This window comes from Elephantulus edwardii, unplaced genomic scaffold, assembly GCF_000299155.1.
Source record: "Elephantulus edwardii isolate Elephantulus edwardi_28Jun2011 unplaced genomic scaffold, EleEdw1.0 scaffold00086, whole genome shotgun sequence".
In the NCBI taxonomy this organism is placed as follows: domain Eukaryota; kingdom Metazoa; phylum Chordata; class Mammalia; order Macroscelidea; family Macroscelididae; genus Elephantulus; species Elephantulus edwardii.
The window spans coordinates 4,268,914-4,281,607 of NW_006399836.1; the positions used below are offsets into that span (position 1 = coordinate 4,268,914).

At 43.8% G+C, this 12,694-nt stretch overlaps 1 protein-coding gene across 2 annotated transcripts in view; it reads left to right on the forward strand.

Moving 5' to 3' along the window:
* Positions 1–5,768: 5,768 nt before the first annotated feature.
* SLC25A17 (solute carrier family 25 (mitochondrial carrier; peroxisomal membrane protein, 34kDa), member 17) overlaps positions 5,769–12,694 on the forward strand; it is a 63,385-nt gene continuing 56,459 nt past the window's right edge. Inside the window, exon 1 of one of the 2 annotated variants that reach the window (XM_006890095.1) lies at positions 5,769–5,866. In XM_006890095.1, coding sequence (XP_006890157.1) covers positions 5,813–5,866 — 54 coding nt within the window. In that variant the 5' untranslated portion in view covers positions 5,769–5,812. The remainder of the gene's footprint in view (positions 5,867–12,694) is intronic. The other variant, XM_006890096.1, reaches the window with a different exon arrangement.

Here is a 12,694-nt window from a genome sequence, read left to right on the forward strand (position 1 = left end):
TTGCTTACCAATCCAAGACTGTGCCATATCACAGTATAGATGTGACAGTGGCCAATTTTGGCTAGCTCCCTTGTACTGAAGACATGAATGCGGATGTTAACATACCTTCAAATCAATGACAGCTCATAGCAAGCCTGTGAACGACTCTGATGCTTGCCCTGTCCTGTTCCAGTCTCACCATCTCTGACAGTCCTGATCCTATTGCCACAGTCACTGTCAGTCTCATCCAGGGTGATCTGCACTGGTCCTCTATGCTCCCAAGACTGGCCCCTTTGGACAACATGCCCAAAGTACATGAGGTGGAGTTTCAAAATCCTGGTCTCCTAAATTGGTCAAAAGAAATATATGATTAGGCATTACATGTATGATGACAATTTGGAACAAGGGGTGCATTGTGGGATGAACTGTGGGAAGGGGAGAAAAGGGGAAGAAGAAAACGTGCAACAATACTTTAAAAATATATTTAAAAAAACAAAACTTAAAAATAGAAAATCTGGCTTCCATAGAGCATCTGGGTTTCCGCCTCGAGGACAGACCTGTTTGATCTCTTGTCAGTCCCTGGAACTCTTCCAGAACCCCAACTTCAAATCACCCATTTTTCGGTCATCCTATTCATTGTCTAGCTCTCCAATGCATAGTAAGCAGTTTAGAAGACCATGGCCTAGATGAGGAGCTAGTCCTCAGTCCGTAGTCTGACGCTATTGCTCTTTAGCACTCCAATGGCATTCATCTGACTGCTGGTTCCAAGAGTGTTGTGTATCTGAGCAAGATTAAGTAACTTCAGGCTTCTCTTGATCTATCATGATACTGTCTATCGGCCTGTTGATGAGAATCTTTGCTTTATTGATGTTAAGATCACTCCATTTTCAAGACCAGTCCTTGATCTGCAGCAAACACTTCAAATCCTCAGTTTTGGCGAGCAAGATTGTGTCACCTGCACAATTCATCTCAACATCAGCATAGAATGATACATGTGTTTCAGCAAATAAATTCATGGACCCTGATGTGTGTGATTTGGGGAGAACTGATTTAGGAAAATGGAAATACTTAAGGATCTTTGGTAGCTCAACTTGTGGAGCTCTCTTAAGAAAGTTGGCAATTTTCACCCATCCAGTGTGGCTCCTCAGGCAATTTTTTTCCCATTAAGTTTACTGCCAAAAATATAGGACTGTTCTCTTACATGAATTTGCTGAGTTAGGATTGAATGAGTAGCACCTAACAACACCGTAAGGATTTATCGGTTGCCCTTGTGTCTATTCTGTCTCATGGGAACTTTACATGAAACTGAAATGTTGCACAGTTCCTCCATCTCACATATTTTGGACATGTCATAGAGACAAGAGGGTCAATGAGAGAGGAAGACCCATAACAAGATGGACTGACAGAATGTTATTTGTTATGTGCCGTTGAGTTGCTTGCGACTCATAGTGACCCTATGTACAACAGCCCTAAACCCTGCTCTATCCTGTTCCAGTCGCACTGCCTCTAACACACCCACCCTGATTATCCCAGTCACTGAATCAATCCACCTCATAGAGGGTCTTCCCCTCCTGTGCTGTCCCTCCACCCTCCCAAGCATGATGTCCCTCTCCAAGGACCTGACCCTCCTTACAACATGTCCAAAAGTATGTCAGACGAAGCCCCAGAATCCTTGCTTCCAAGGAGTAGCCTGGTTTAACCCTCTCTAGGATGAATCTCTTTTCTTGGCAGTCCTTGGTACATTCAATACTCTTCTCCAGCACCACAGCTCAAAGGCATCAATTCTAATATCCTCCCTAGTCATTGTCCAACTCTGATGCATAACAAGTGATTGCAAAGACCACGGCCTGTATCAGATGCACCTTAGTCTTCAGAGACACACTTGCTCTTGAGTACTTTAGAGAGGTCCCTAACAGCTGACTTACCCATTGCAATATGTTTTCTGATTTCCTGGCTGTCTTCCTTGACAGTCCATACTGAAGGCTGCAGTCCTTGACCCTCTGCAGCAAGTGCATGAGGTCCTCCTCAGTTTCAGCAAGCAGGGTTGTGTCGTCTGCATAACACAGGTTGTTAATAGATCTTCCACCAATCCTGACACCACACTTCTCATAGAGCCCAGCCTCTCGGATAATCTGCTCTGCATACAGGTTGAAAAGGTATGGAGATAAGACACATCCCTGGCGTACACTCTTCCCAACAGAATAGCTGTAATAAAATCTGTTGACGATTTGAGGATGGCTCCTAGTAGGGCAAGACTCAGATCCACAGTTCATAAGGTCACTGAGTCACTGTCAATTTGACAACATGTAACAACATGCTGTCTTGACAGACATTACTTTGTTTGAATATTACCTTGACCAAAGTCCTACCTCCTAGGCCTCATTCTTGCTGACCCTTTACTTTAAACATAGTGTCCAAACTAAGGCAAAGTGCCCATTTCTCACTTGTAACGACTTGTGAGTGCATCCAGGGATATTCATCTTTTGTGTGCTATTTGCTCATGTTCTGTGTCATTGAGTCTGAACAGCGGGTTTCCTGAGGCAGGAAATTGCACTGGAGGAGGGTGGCCATCTTTCTCCTATGGAAAAGGTGGCATTTGGACTGACAGTGCGTCTCCTTAGCTTTAGGCCACCAGAGCTCCCTGTTCATAGTATATTCATTGTTCCATCTCAGCTGACTTCATGAGTTCTTCAGCCTTTCACATCCATGTGGGGTGAAAGAAAAGAACCTGACATGAAATGGCTGTTTCGTCAGGCCACAAAATGATAAGGGTCATTTGATCAGCTGCAAAATTCATATTTGTTTGCAAAACCATTAGGCACTTAAAAGCAGATCTGGGAGCAAGAATTTGACAGTTACAGGCCTGTAGGGAGCTCTGATGAGTTGGTAAGGAGTTGGCCATCCTTCTGAGGAGTGGTTTGAACCCACCAACTGCTCCACTAGAGTAATCTGGACAGGCCCCTCCGGTGCAATTAATGCTTCTGAAAACCTGCTAGAGGGATCCGCTGTGAGTCAGAACTCAACTATACATGACAACATAGATCCATAGAACATTAGTGAGTTTAAGTTAGTCATAGGTGCCTATCAATTCTGTTTATTCCAGAGTAGGCCCACAATTGTTTTTTTGTGTTGCACTGCTAACCCAAAGATGGTGCTTGAGTGATGGTTCAAATCCACCACTGCTCCTTGGCAGAAAGATTGGCAATCTTCCTGTGAGTTTTACAGCCCCTAAAAATCCAGTGGAAGGTCAGGTAGGAGTTGATGGCAATGGGTTGAATTTTGCGTATTCATGAATCATGGCTGTTTCTGGGGTATATTATAAAAATTTAGATGAGTGTATATCAAGACACTTTACATCTCTGTCTATAGTAACAAAACCCTTTTGAGACTAGAATGTTGTCCTTGAGATGTGTGGCCTATGACTAAAGGTCCAAATTAGAGACTGCACTTTAGGAATCCAAAAATTTCAAACTCATGTTAAGACTTTTAAAAGAAAGTTAAGGTGCTACTTTCAGACTGTCTCATTTACACATCAACACCTATGCTGTTAGATTCTCCAACATTATTAGTGCATGTTTTTAATTCCTGTCACTTAGCCTCACTTATTGAGTGGAGCGTCATCAGCACATGAAGTTCTCTCTCAGGCTGTTTTGAGGGGGCAGCTCTTGTAAGTTACATTTTGAGTGCTTTCCAACTTGATAGGCTCATCTTCCAAGACACTTCTCAGACAGTGCTTTGCTGCTATTTATAAGGTTTGCTATTTTTTAAAGAAATAATGGCCAGGTCCTTTTAAGTCTGGACTTTTTGCTGAAACCTATCTAATGTTGGATGCCATCCAGGTATTTGAAATATCAGTCCCACAGCAATTGTTATGTACCATTGAGTCACCTGCAACCTGTAGTGATCCTGTGTATAGCAGCTCTGAAGTCTGTCCCATCCTGAGCCAGGCTCGCTAGTTCCAACACAACAATCCTCCCTTGGTGCAGTTACTGTATCAATTCATCTCATCCTGCGTCCTCTGCTGTGCTGTCCCTTCACCCTTCTGAGCATGATGTCCTTATCCAAAGACTGGTTCTTCCTGACCATGTGCCTAAGGAATGTGAGATGAAGCTTCAAAATCCTAGCCTCCAAGGAGACTTGGTTTCATCCTCCCCAAGACAGACCTATTTGTTTTCCTGGTGGACCATGCTATGTTCAAGACTTCTCCAGCACCACAATTTGAAGGCATCACTTCTTAATTCTGCTATCCTTAGTCATTGTCCAGCTTTCTGATGCATAACTGCGAAGACCATGGCATGGATTGTGTGCACCTTAGTCTCTAGACTGACCTCGTTCCTTTTCAGCACTCTGGAGAGGTCCCTGACAGCAGATTTTCGCAGTGCAATTTGTCTATTGATTTCTTGACTGCTGGTTTTAGCGCGTTGATTGTGGAGCCATACAGTAGGCTGTAATTGTCCCTGACTCACTCCTTTTCCTGATTTTATACCATGCATTGTTTCGCTCTTACGTTCTGAGGACTGCTTCCTGACCGAAGTATAGGTTTCTCATAAGCATAATCAAGTGTTCTTGGATTCACATATTTCTCAAGGTTAGCCGCAATTTGTTGTGATCCACAGTCAAATGCCATTGCATAGTCAGTGAAACAGACATTTCTCTGGTACTCTGCTTTCTGCCAAGATCCATCTGACATTGGCAATAGTGCCTCTAGTGCCATGACCTCTTCTAAATCCACAGTACTAGGAAGCCACAATATATGGACAAGTGGTAATCTACTGAAGTCCAAATTCTGTGGAGCAGTTCCACTTGATAGCACATGGCATTAGAATTGTTACCTGACGAAAAGCAAGCGTTTCAATGTGATTTAACTAATTCTATTTGGTGCCCTGGTAGCCTAGTTCATTGTGAAGTGCACTGCTAACCTAAAGGGGACCGGTTCAAATCCACCAACAGCTGTATAGGAAAAAAGCCATCTCCAAAGTTACGTCAAGCCTGCTGCAGGGACAGCTGTGAGTTGGTTTAGACTCTATAGCAATGAGTCTAGATGTTGTGTGTGTATTCAGTTTGCAATATGGAAAAAAATTGAAATTATTTTTTACATTAGGGTTTTTTTAATGTAAAAGAAAAACTCATTGTTATGCAGTCCCTTCCCCCAAGTCCACTCCACTGTGCAGCCTTCATTCTGGACTCCTGTCTTGACAATAATACCTAATCATATCCCTTTTAAACAGTTCTCTTACTGTTTCAATGCAGTATACATCATTCCTCCCCTCCTCCGCTGTCTTCCCTCAACCCCAATGTCAGTCCCATTTTACAACAGTGGCCCTATACAAGATTTGTCCTTTACTTTATTAGTTTTTATGATCCTAAAAAGTTTGTTGGCACAGACATTGTCATTTCAGAAAGGAAGCTACGGTCAAATGACTTGCCAAGTTTGCTAAGTAGATCGGAGGCCCGATTAGCCGACTCCAGGATCCAGGGCACCACAGTCAGTTCTAGGAAGCCAGACCTGAAGTGCACGTCAGGCCACTGGGAGCCCTGGCGCCTCACCTGAGTGGCACCTTTGGGTCCCGCCCGCAAGACGCTGTGGGGACCAATCAACACCCAGGGTCGTGACCAGCCCCGCGCACTCTCCTGTCCCCGCTCCCGTGGCTCCCCCTGGGAGGCAGTCCCCGCGGGCGTGCACGCTGCGACCCGGAAGTGGTTGTCCTGTAGGGGGCGGGCGCACTCGAGGGGGTGTGGCCTGGGGCGCTCGCGGCGCTGCTCGCTCGGTTCTCCTCAGCCAGCTGCAGCACCTGCGGGCTCCGTGCGATCGGACCCACGGCGAGCAGCGTCCATGGCTTCCGTGCTGTCCTACGAGAGCCTGGTCCACGCCGTGGCCGGAGCCGTGGTGAGGCAGGGTCTTTGCGCCCGGGGGTGGGACCCCTCCGGGATCTGTCCTGGCGCGAGATGGGGGTGGGGATGAGAGGACCCTGTTGTGGCTTGAGGTGCCCCGTCTCGGTGGAGAGACGCGGGAACGGGCCCCACACGGACAGTTGCTGGAAGACTGTGGGGTGAGAGCTGACACCCGTCCCCGGTGTCCCTGGCCCTGGGGGCCGCCCTGGAGGCTTTGAGAGCATCTTGAGTTACGGACGGCGGGGCTCACGTTCCCAAAGGGGAGTCGGGGAGGAGAGCGCGGCTTCGCCTTCTGAAGGGGTGCAGGCCCGTGGGCCCCACTGCACACACCGACTTTGCGTCACTGCTCGGGGACTTGGATATGGTAGGAGAGTTGCTTCATCGTGTGCATAGCTGCTGCCTGTTCCCTGCACTTGCAGGAGGCAGTGCCTCGCAGAGCATTGTGGCCAACGCTATTTGGCTGGAGAAGAGGCCCTTCTTGGGCTTATGTCTCCTCCCTTCCCAGAACTACGGTCTACGGAGTGGTGTGGCGTGCACTTAGTTCTTGGGCTTCTGGAAATCCACGTTCCGTTTGGCACTTGTCAACACAGCCCTTGTTTCCTTTTCCTTGAAACTTTCCACCCCTGGCGTGGGTAACTTCTCTTCTGATTGTCCTCTTGGCCCTCTGACCGCCCGTGCTCGCAGCCTTCACCGTCCACATGCAGCTCTGGCAATTGAAAGCACTGGACTTTGGAGGAACATCACCAAGGTTCCCACCCCCCTTCTTCAACTTTTCATTGGAGCTCACGTGTTGTGCGGACGAATAAAGATTGAACCCCAACTCCGTTGTCTGAGAATTGACCTGTAAATGTCACTTTATAAGTTTGTAAAGAGGGGGAAATGTTAACCTGCTTCCCAGAACTGTGAGTAGTAGGTGACTTCTTGGAAGTGCCTGATTTGGAAGGCTCTGGTGATCCACATCCACCGGTGAAACAGCGCTGATTCAGCACCTGCTTGGCGTTCTTTAGGGTGTGCGTGGAGGCCTGGGTGTCAGGAGTGAGCGAAGAGAGGCAGATAGAGTTTAGGGGACCAAATTGTCGTTGGGTACCCCTGAGTCAGAATCGACCTATAGCTGATCTAGCAGTTTTTCAGAAGTAAATTCCATGAGAGGAGACTGCCCATTTTTTTCTCACTGAGCAACTGGTGGATTTCAACTGTATGCTTTTGGGATCTTATTACTAGGCCACCAGAGCTCCTACAGGACCAAATTGTGTGAGGTTTTAGCTCTGGTGACACTACCAATTGGGGCAGGTAGTTTAATCTACTGGTGGCACCTGAAGAGAAAGATGAGCCATTTCCTCCTGTGCAGTTAGCCTTTGAAAAAAACTGCTGGAGGGTCAGCTGTAAGTAGAAATGACTGATGAATATTTAAAACATCCTACTGGCTGCTCTGTGGAGAGCAGATTATAGGGAACAAGGGTTCAGGAGGTGTTAAGTGTAGGTTGTGAGAGATGATCAGTTATCTGGAATATATTTTTAAGATTGAGCCATGAGACGTTAGTGGTAGGTTAGAGGAGGGTTAGTTGACTTCCTGAGTTGTTGGCGTGAGACTCTGGAAATTAGTTAAGTTCCGTTGGAATCAACTCATAGCTGACGTTCCAGCGAGTTTTCAGAGAGAGCAAATCGTACAGGAGGAGATTGCCCATCTTTCTCCTGGAGAGCAGCTAGTGGATTCGAAGTACATGTTGTTAGATGCCTTCAAGTCAACTAGTCATCACTTTCTGAACAATTTGAAACCTTATTCTATTGTGCATCATTCCCACAATGTCTGCCGTGCTCAAACCCATTGTTGCAATCGCTGTGTAAATCGATCTCATTGAAGGTCTTCTCTTTCACTGACTTTTCTGAACGTGATATATTTTTCTAAGGACTGGACAGTATACAAGTATGTGAGGGGAAGTTTCGTTGTCCTTAATTCTGTTAAACACCCTGGTTACACTTCCTCCAAAGTAGATTTGTTTGTTCTTTTGGCAGTTCATGCTTTTTCATGCTCTTTGCCAGCACCACAATTCTGAGGCATTAATTCTTTATCACTCTTGCTTATTCATTGTCTGACTTTCACATACATATATTGTTTGTTAAATGCTTCCTAGGTGCCATGCACTGCTCTTTTTAGGGACTAGGATATAATTGAGAACATGCTCAGAATGCTGTCTAAACATGGACATCATGAAAAGATCTCTTTTTCATAAAATTTGCTTTCTAGGGGGAGGTTAGAAGATAAATGTGCACACAAAAAGTAAAATCTTTTTAGGCAGTGTTCTGAAAGAGAAATAAGTAGGAGTTGACAAGCTCTGCAGAGGCCTAGGTGATAACTATTTTAATCTTTGCATAAGATCTTTGTCACAAATGGGCATATTTATGTGCCAAACTGTTTACTAAAAACAGGCGAAGATTTTGATTTGATGCATGTTCTGATCACTGCTATAGAGTCGTTGGTGATAGAAAATATATTTATTAAGTTATTAAAGACATTACTGAGTTTGGGTGGTTTTTTTAAAAATTTTTTTATTATTTTGTGTGTGCGTACCATCAAATTGGATCTGACTGGTACAGGAGGAGATTGTCCGTCCTTCTTCAGCAGAGCGTCTGGTAGATTTGAACCATCCACCTCTGGGACTGCAGTGCAGCTTCTTGCCACTAGGCCACCAGAGCTCGCCTTAATGGATTTTTAAAATTTTACTGTTACTTATTTTTTTGCATTAAAAGCTTTTTCCTTTGGTGAGCTCTTGTGGCTTAGTGAGCAAGAAGCTGCACTGCAGTCCCAGAGGTGCACAGTTTGAATCCTCCTGTACCAGTCAGATTTGATTTGATAGTACGCACACACACGCAAATACTAATAAAAATTAAAAGAAAAAAGTTTTTTCCTCATTCACATGCAGTATGTTTTACACATTCCTTCATTCACAGTGTGTTTGATACGATCATTTCCATACATTGTCTTAAAAATTAATCACCACTGATCTGTGCCCACTACTGCGCCATCTTTTTCAGATCCCACTAGATCTTTCTTAATACCTTCATTTCTCTCTCCACTCATCAAACTCTGTGACCTCGTGACTTCCCTCCTCCCCAAACCCCAACCTCCCTTTCTTTTGCACTTTGGACATTTATACACACTTTACATTTATTCTTTTATTTTTACAATAATGATCTTATGCAGTATTTGTCCTGAGATTGAGAGTTCACTAAGCAGCATGCTCTCTAGCCTCTCCCCTGTTGTATTTTTCAAATTTTTTGCTCCTGAGTGCTGCATAGTATTCCACTGAGTGAATATACCATAGTTTCTCAATCCATTCATTTCTTAATGGGCATTTGGGCTGTTTCCGTGTTCTTGTTATTGTGAATAACCCTGCTATGAACATCAGTGTAGGATGGGGTGGAGCGTTTTTTTACTCTTCTGGTACAAGTTGTTGAACTCTGGGGCCTAATGGGTAAGGAATTGTACTGCCAACCCAAAGGCAAGTAGTTCAAATCCACCAGCTACTTTGTAGGAGAAAGATGGGCAGTCTCATCCTATGTGGTCTACAGCTTTCATAAACAGTCTGGAGTGTCCTCTTACGAGTACGTTCTGACTTGACGGCAATGACCCTTATTGAGAGCGCTCGTGGTGCAGCGGCTAAAGTGCTAGACTGCGAACCAAAAAAAGTGAATGGTTCAAGCCCACCAGCCATTCCTTGCAAGAATAATGTAGCTTTCTGTGTCTATAATGATTACAGCTTTGGAAATCCAGTGGGACGGGGCCATTCTACCCTGTCCTAGAGCATCACTGCAAGTCACAATCAACAACAAGGGGTTTGCTTTGGGTTTGTTGGTACTTACGGCCTGTTTTTCCTCTTTTTATAAAATTCTCATTGAATTATGCACTTTGAACATACTATGGGTGTTTTTTTCTTTCTCTCATTAGCTTTATTAGTTATGTGATATCTCCCATATAATGTAAACGATTATGTACGACGATGACCAAGATGTATTTCTAAGTTGGATTGGGTGGGTTTGTTGTGGTGGTGGTGTACCATTGAGTCGGATCCAGCCGGCCCAGGAGCTTCAGTGGAGCATCTGGTGTATTTGAACCACATATCCTTCGGGATTGCAGTGCAGCTTCTTGCCACTAGGCCACCAGTGAATTCTGTTAGGGCTGGATTCCTCTGGACTGGCTTGTTCTTCAATATGCATTTGTAGGCTATTTGGAACAGATTCATATCATTCTTTAGCCTTTCTTTTGTTTAGAAAAGGGAGCCCTGGTGGCCCTGTAGGTGGATAGGGAGTTAGACATGTAACCCAAAGATGACTCTCTTCTGGTAGTTCAAATCCACCAGTGACTTTGCAGGAGAAAAATGAGCTATCTCCTACAGGGCCATTAACAACCTCTGAAAAGCTGCTGAAGGGTCAGAGTTGGCTCCAACTCAATAGCAATGAGCTCAGTTGAGTTTTAGAGCAAGAAAAAACTCAAAGGCTTTTCAGTGATTTAAAAGCTGCAGTATAGTAAGGCAAGAGGTCAGGAGATGTATTGCACTGGGAAAGTCTGTAGACAACGACCTCTCCAGATTATTGAGGAGCAACAGTGTCAATTTGAGATCAAAAATTTGGGCCATGATCTTCTAAGTCACTTTTTGTGCACCTGATAACTGGACAGTGAATGAGGTGACTGAAGAATAATTGATGCCTTTGAGCTCTTTGGAGAAGAGTACTGAATTATCCGTGGATTTGCAGAAAAACAAACAGGTTGTCTTACAGAAGGTACAGCCAGAGTGCTGCTCCTTGAAAGCAAAGGTGTTAAAGCTTCGTCTCAAATATTCTGGGCATGTTGTTAGGAGAGGTTATTCTTTGGACAAGGACAGCATGCTTGGAAAAGAGGATCGACTACAGAGAGAAACACTCATATATTCACTGTGGGTCATCAAGTAAGATGAAGTTCCTGGCAGTTTTCAGTCTTTTCTCTGTCATGTTGCCTATCAGTCCAGTGGTGAAGACTTTTGTTTTCTTACCATTGAGGTGTAATCCATATTAAAGGCTGCATTATTTAACCTTTTCCTTCTCCCTTTTAGCAAGAATGGTGTGTCATCTGCATAATGAAAGTTAATGACGAACCTTTCTTCAATCCTGATAGCACATTTTTCTTGATAGAGTTCAGCTTCTCCAATAATTTGCTCAGCATATAGATTGAATAGGTTCAGAAAAGGATACAACCCTGATGCACACCTTTCCTAATTTAAAACCATGTAGTGTTCCCTTGCTCTGTTCACACAAGGACCTCTTGGTTCAGTTACAGGTTTCACATGAGCACAATTAAGTGTTCTGGGATTCCCATTCTTCTCAATGTTAGTCATAACTTGTTATGATCCCGTTGAATTCATTTATATAGTCAATAGAGCACAAACAGACATTCCTCTGGTATTCTTTGCTTTCAACCAGAATCCATCTGATATCAGCAGTGATATCCCTGGATGTTTAATTATACATTTTTAAGCATAATGTTCAGCCAGAGCACACAGGAGTCTGCTTAGCATATGGTTATGAGTGCTTGAGGGCCTGACTTGAGCTGGGCAGACTAGATTAGAATCCAAGCTGTGTGACCTTGGCAGATGAACTCTTAAGATTGCCTGGAGTATTTGCTTCTATCCAAAGGACTATTGAATTATTGTAAGATGTTGACTTAAAGCTTTTTTAGTTTACCTTACTAACATAAAACTCTTTGAATTGACCTTTTAGTGTTTGCTTACTCACTTTTGTCAAAGTTGTACACCTTTCCATATCAGTTGTGAAATGTATGCATGTATATACATGCCAACAGTTGAAATCTACGAGTTGGTGGTTTTGAGTGTTCTGTGGCCTGCACTGGGGTAACTGCAGATAAGCTTCTCAAGTGTCTCAAAACCAGAATTGCAGTGTCTCAGGAGAATGTCACAGCTCTGACCAATGACTGTTACGTGACATAATTAATAGGTTCATGTGTAAAGAATTCCCAGAACTTCAAGTATAATTAGATTTGTCATTTTATATTTGGGTTCTCCATTAGATTAGTTTTTAAAGATAGATTTTATTGGTAGAAATGAAGAGATTTTTTTTTCTGTCATTTAAAAGGGAAATATTTTCATTGTAAAATTTGAAAAATGTAGTTTGCTGAAATTGTTCCGATTGGTTGTGACACTTCATATAGAGCAACAGTATGGAGTCTTCTGAAAGTAAAAGAAGTTTATTACGGGCTAACAGTTAAAGCATGAGGCAGCAAGGAGTGAGCAGGCAGTTACAAAGTGTTTTACCAGAAGTCCTGCATGGCTTAAATAGATAAATATCCAGAACTAACAGGAAGCAATATTCAAGATGGTTTGCTAAAGTAACTTTTTCTGAATAGCTTTTTTCAGTAACTCATTAAATACATTCCCAGGCAAAGTTCACAGTAGTCTGCTTTGACCCATGTTCTTTTGAGAGCAAGCTGTTCTTGTCTTGCATACTCATCAGTAATCATGGTTCACCCTCAGAAACAGAAGCAGAGCCTTGGACAGAATGGGATTCAGAGGCTGGCTTTAAGTAAGTCATTTTAGTCATGTCAAGTACCCCAGGTTTTGGAGTGCCGACAAGTCAGAACTCACTCATAGCTGACCCTACAGCAGCTTCTCAGGAAGCTGTCAATCCCACAGGCTGAGATTACCCATCTTCCCTCAGAGGAACCTCTAGGTTTAGAATACTTACTGCCAGGATGAAATATGTTTACGGCATTGAAGTCTATGGGGGAGAGAATAGTCTAAAAGTATTATATTTTAGGGCATTATGTTTATCGTAG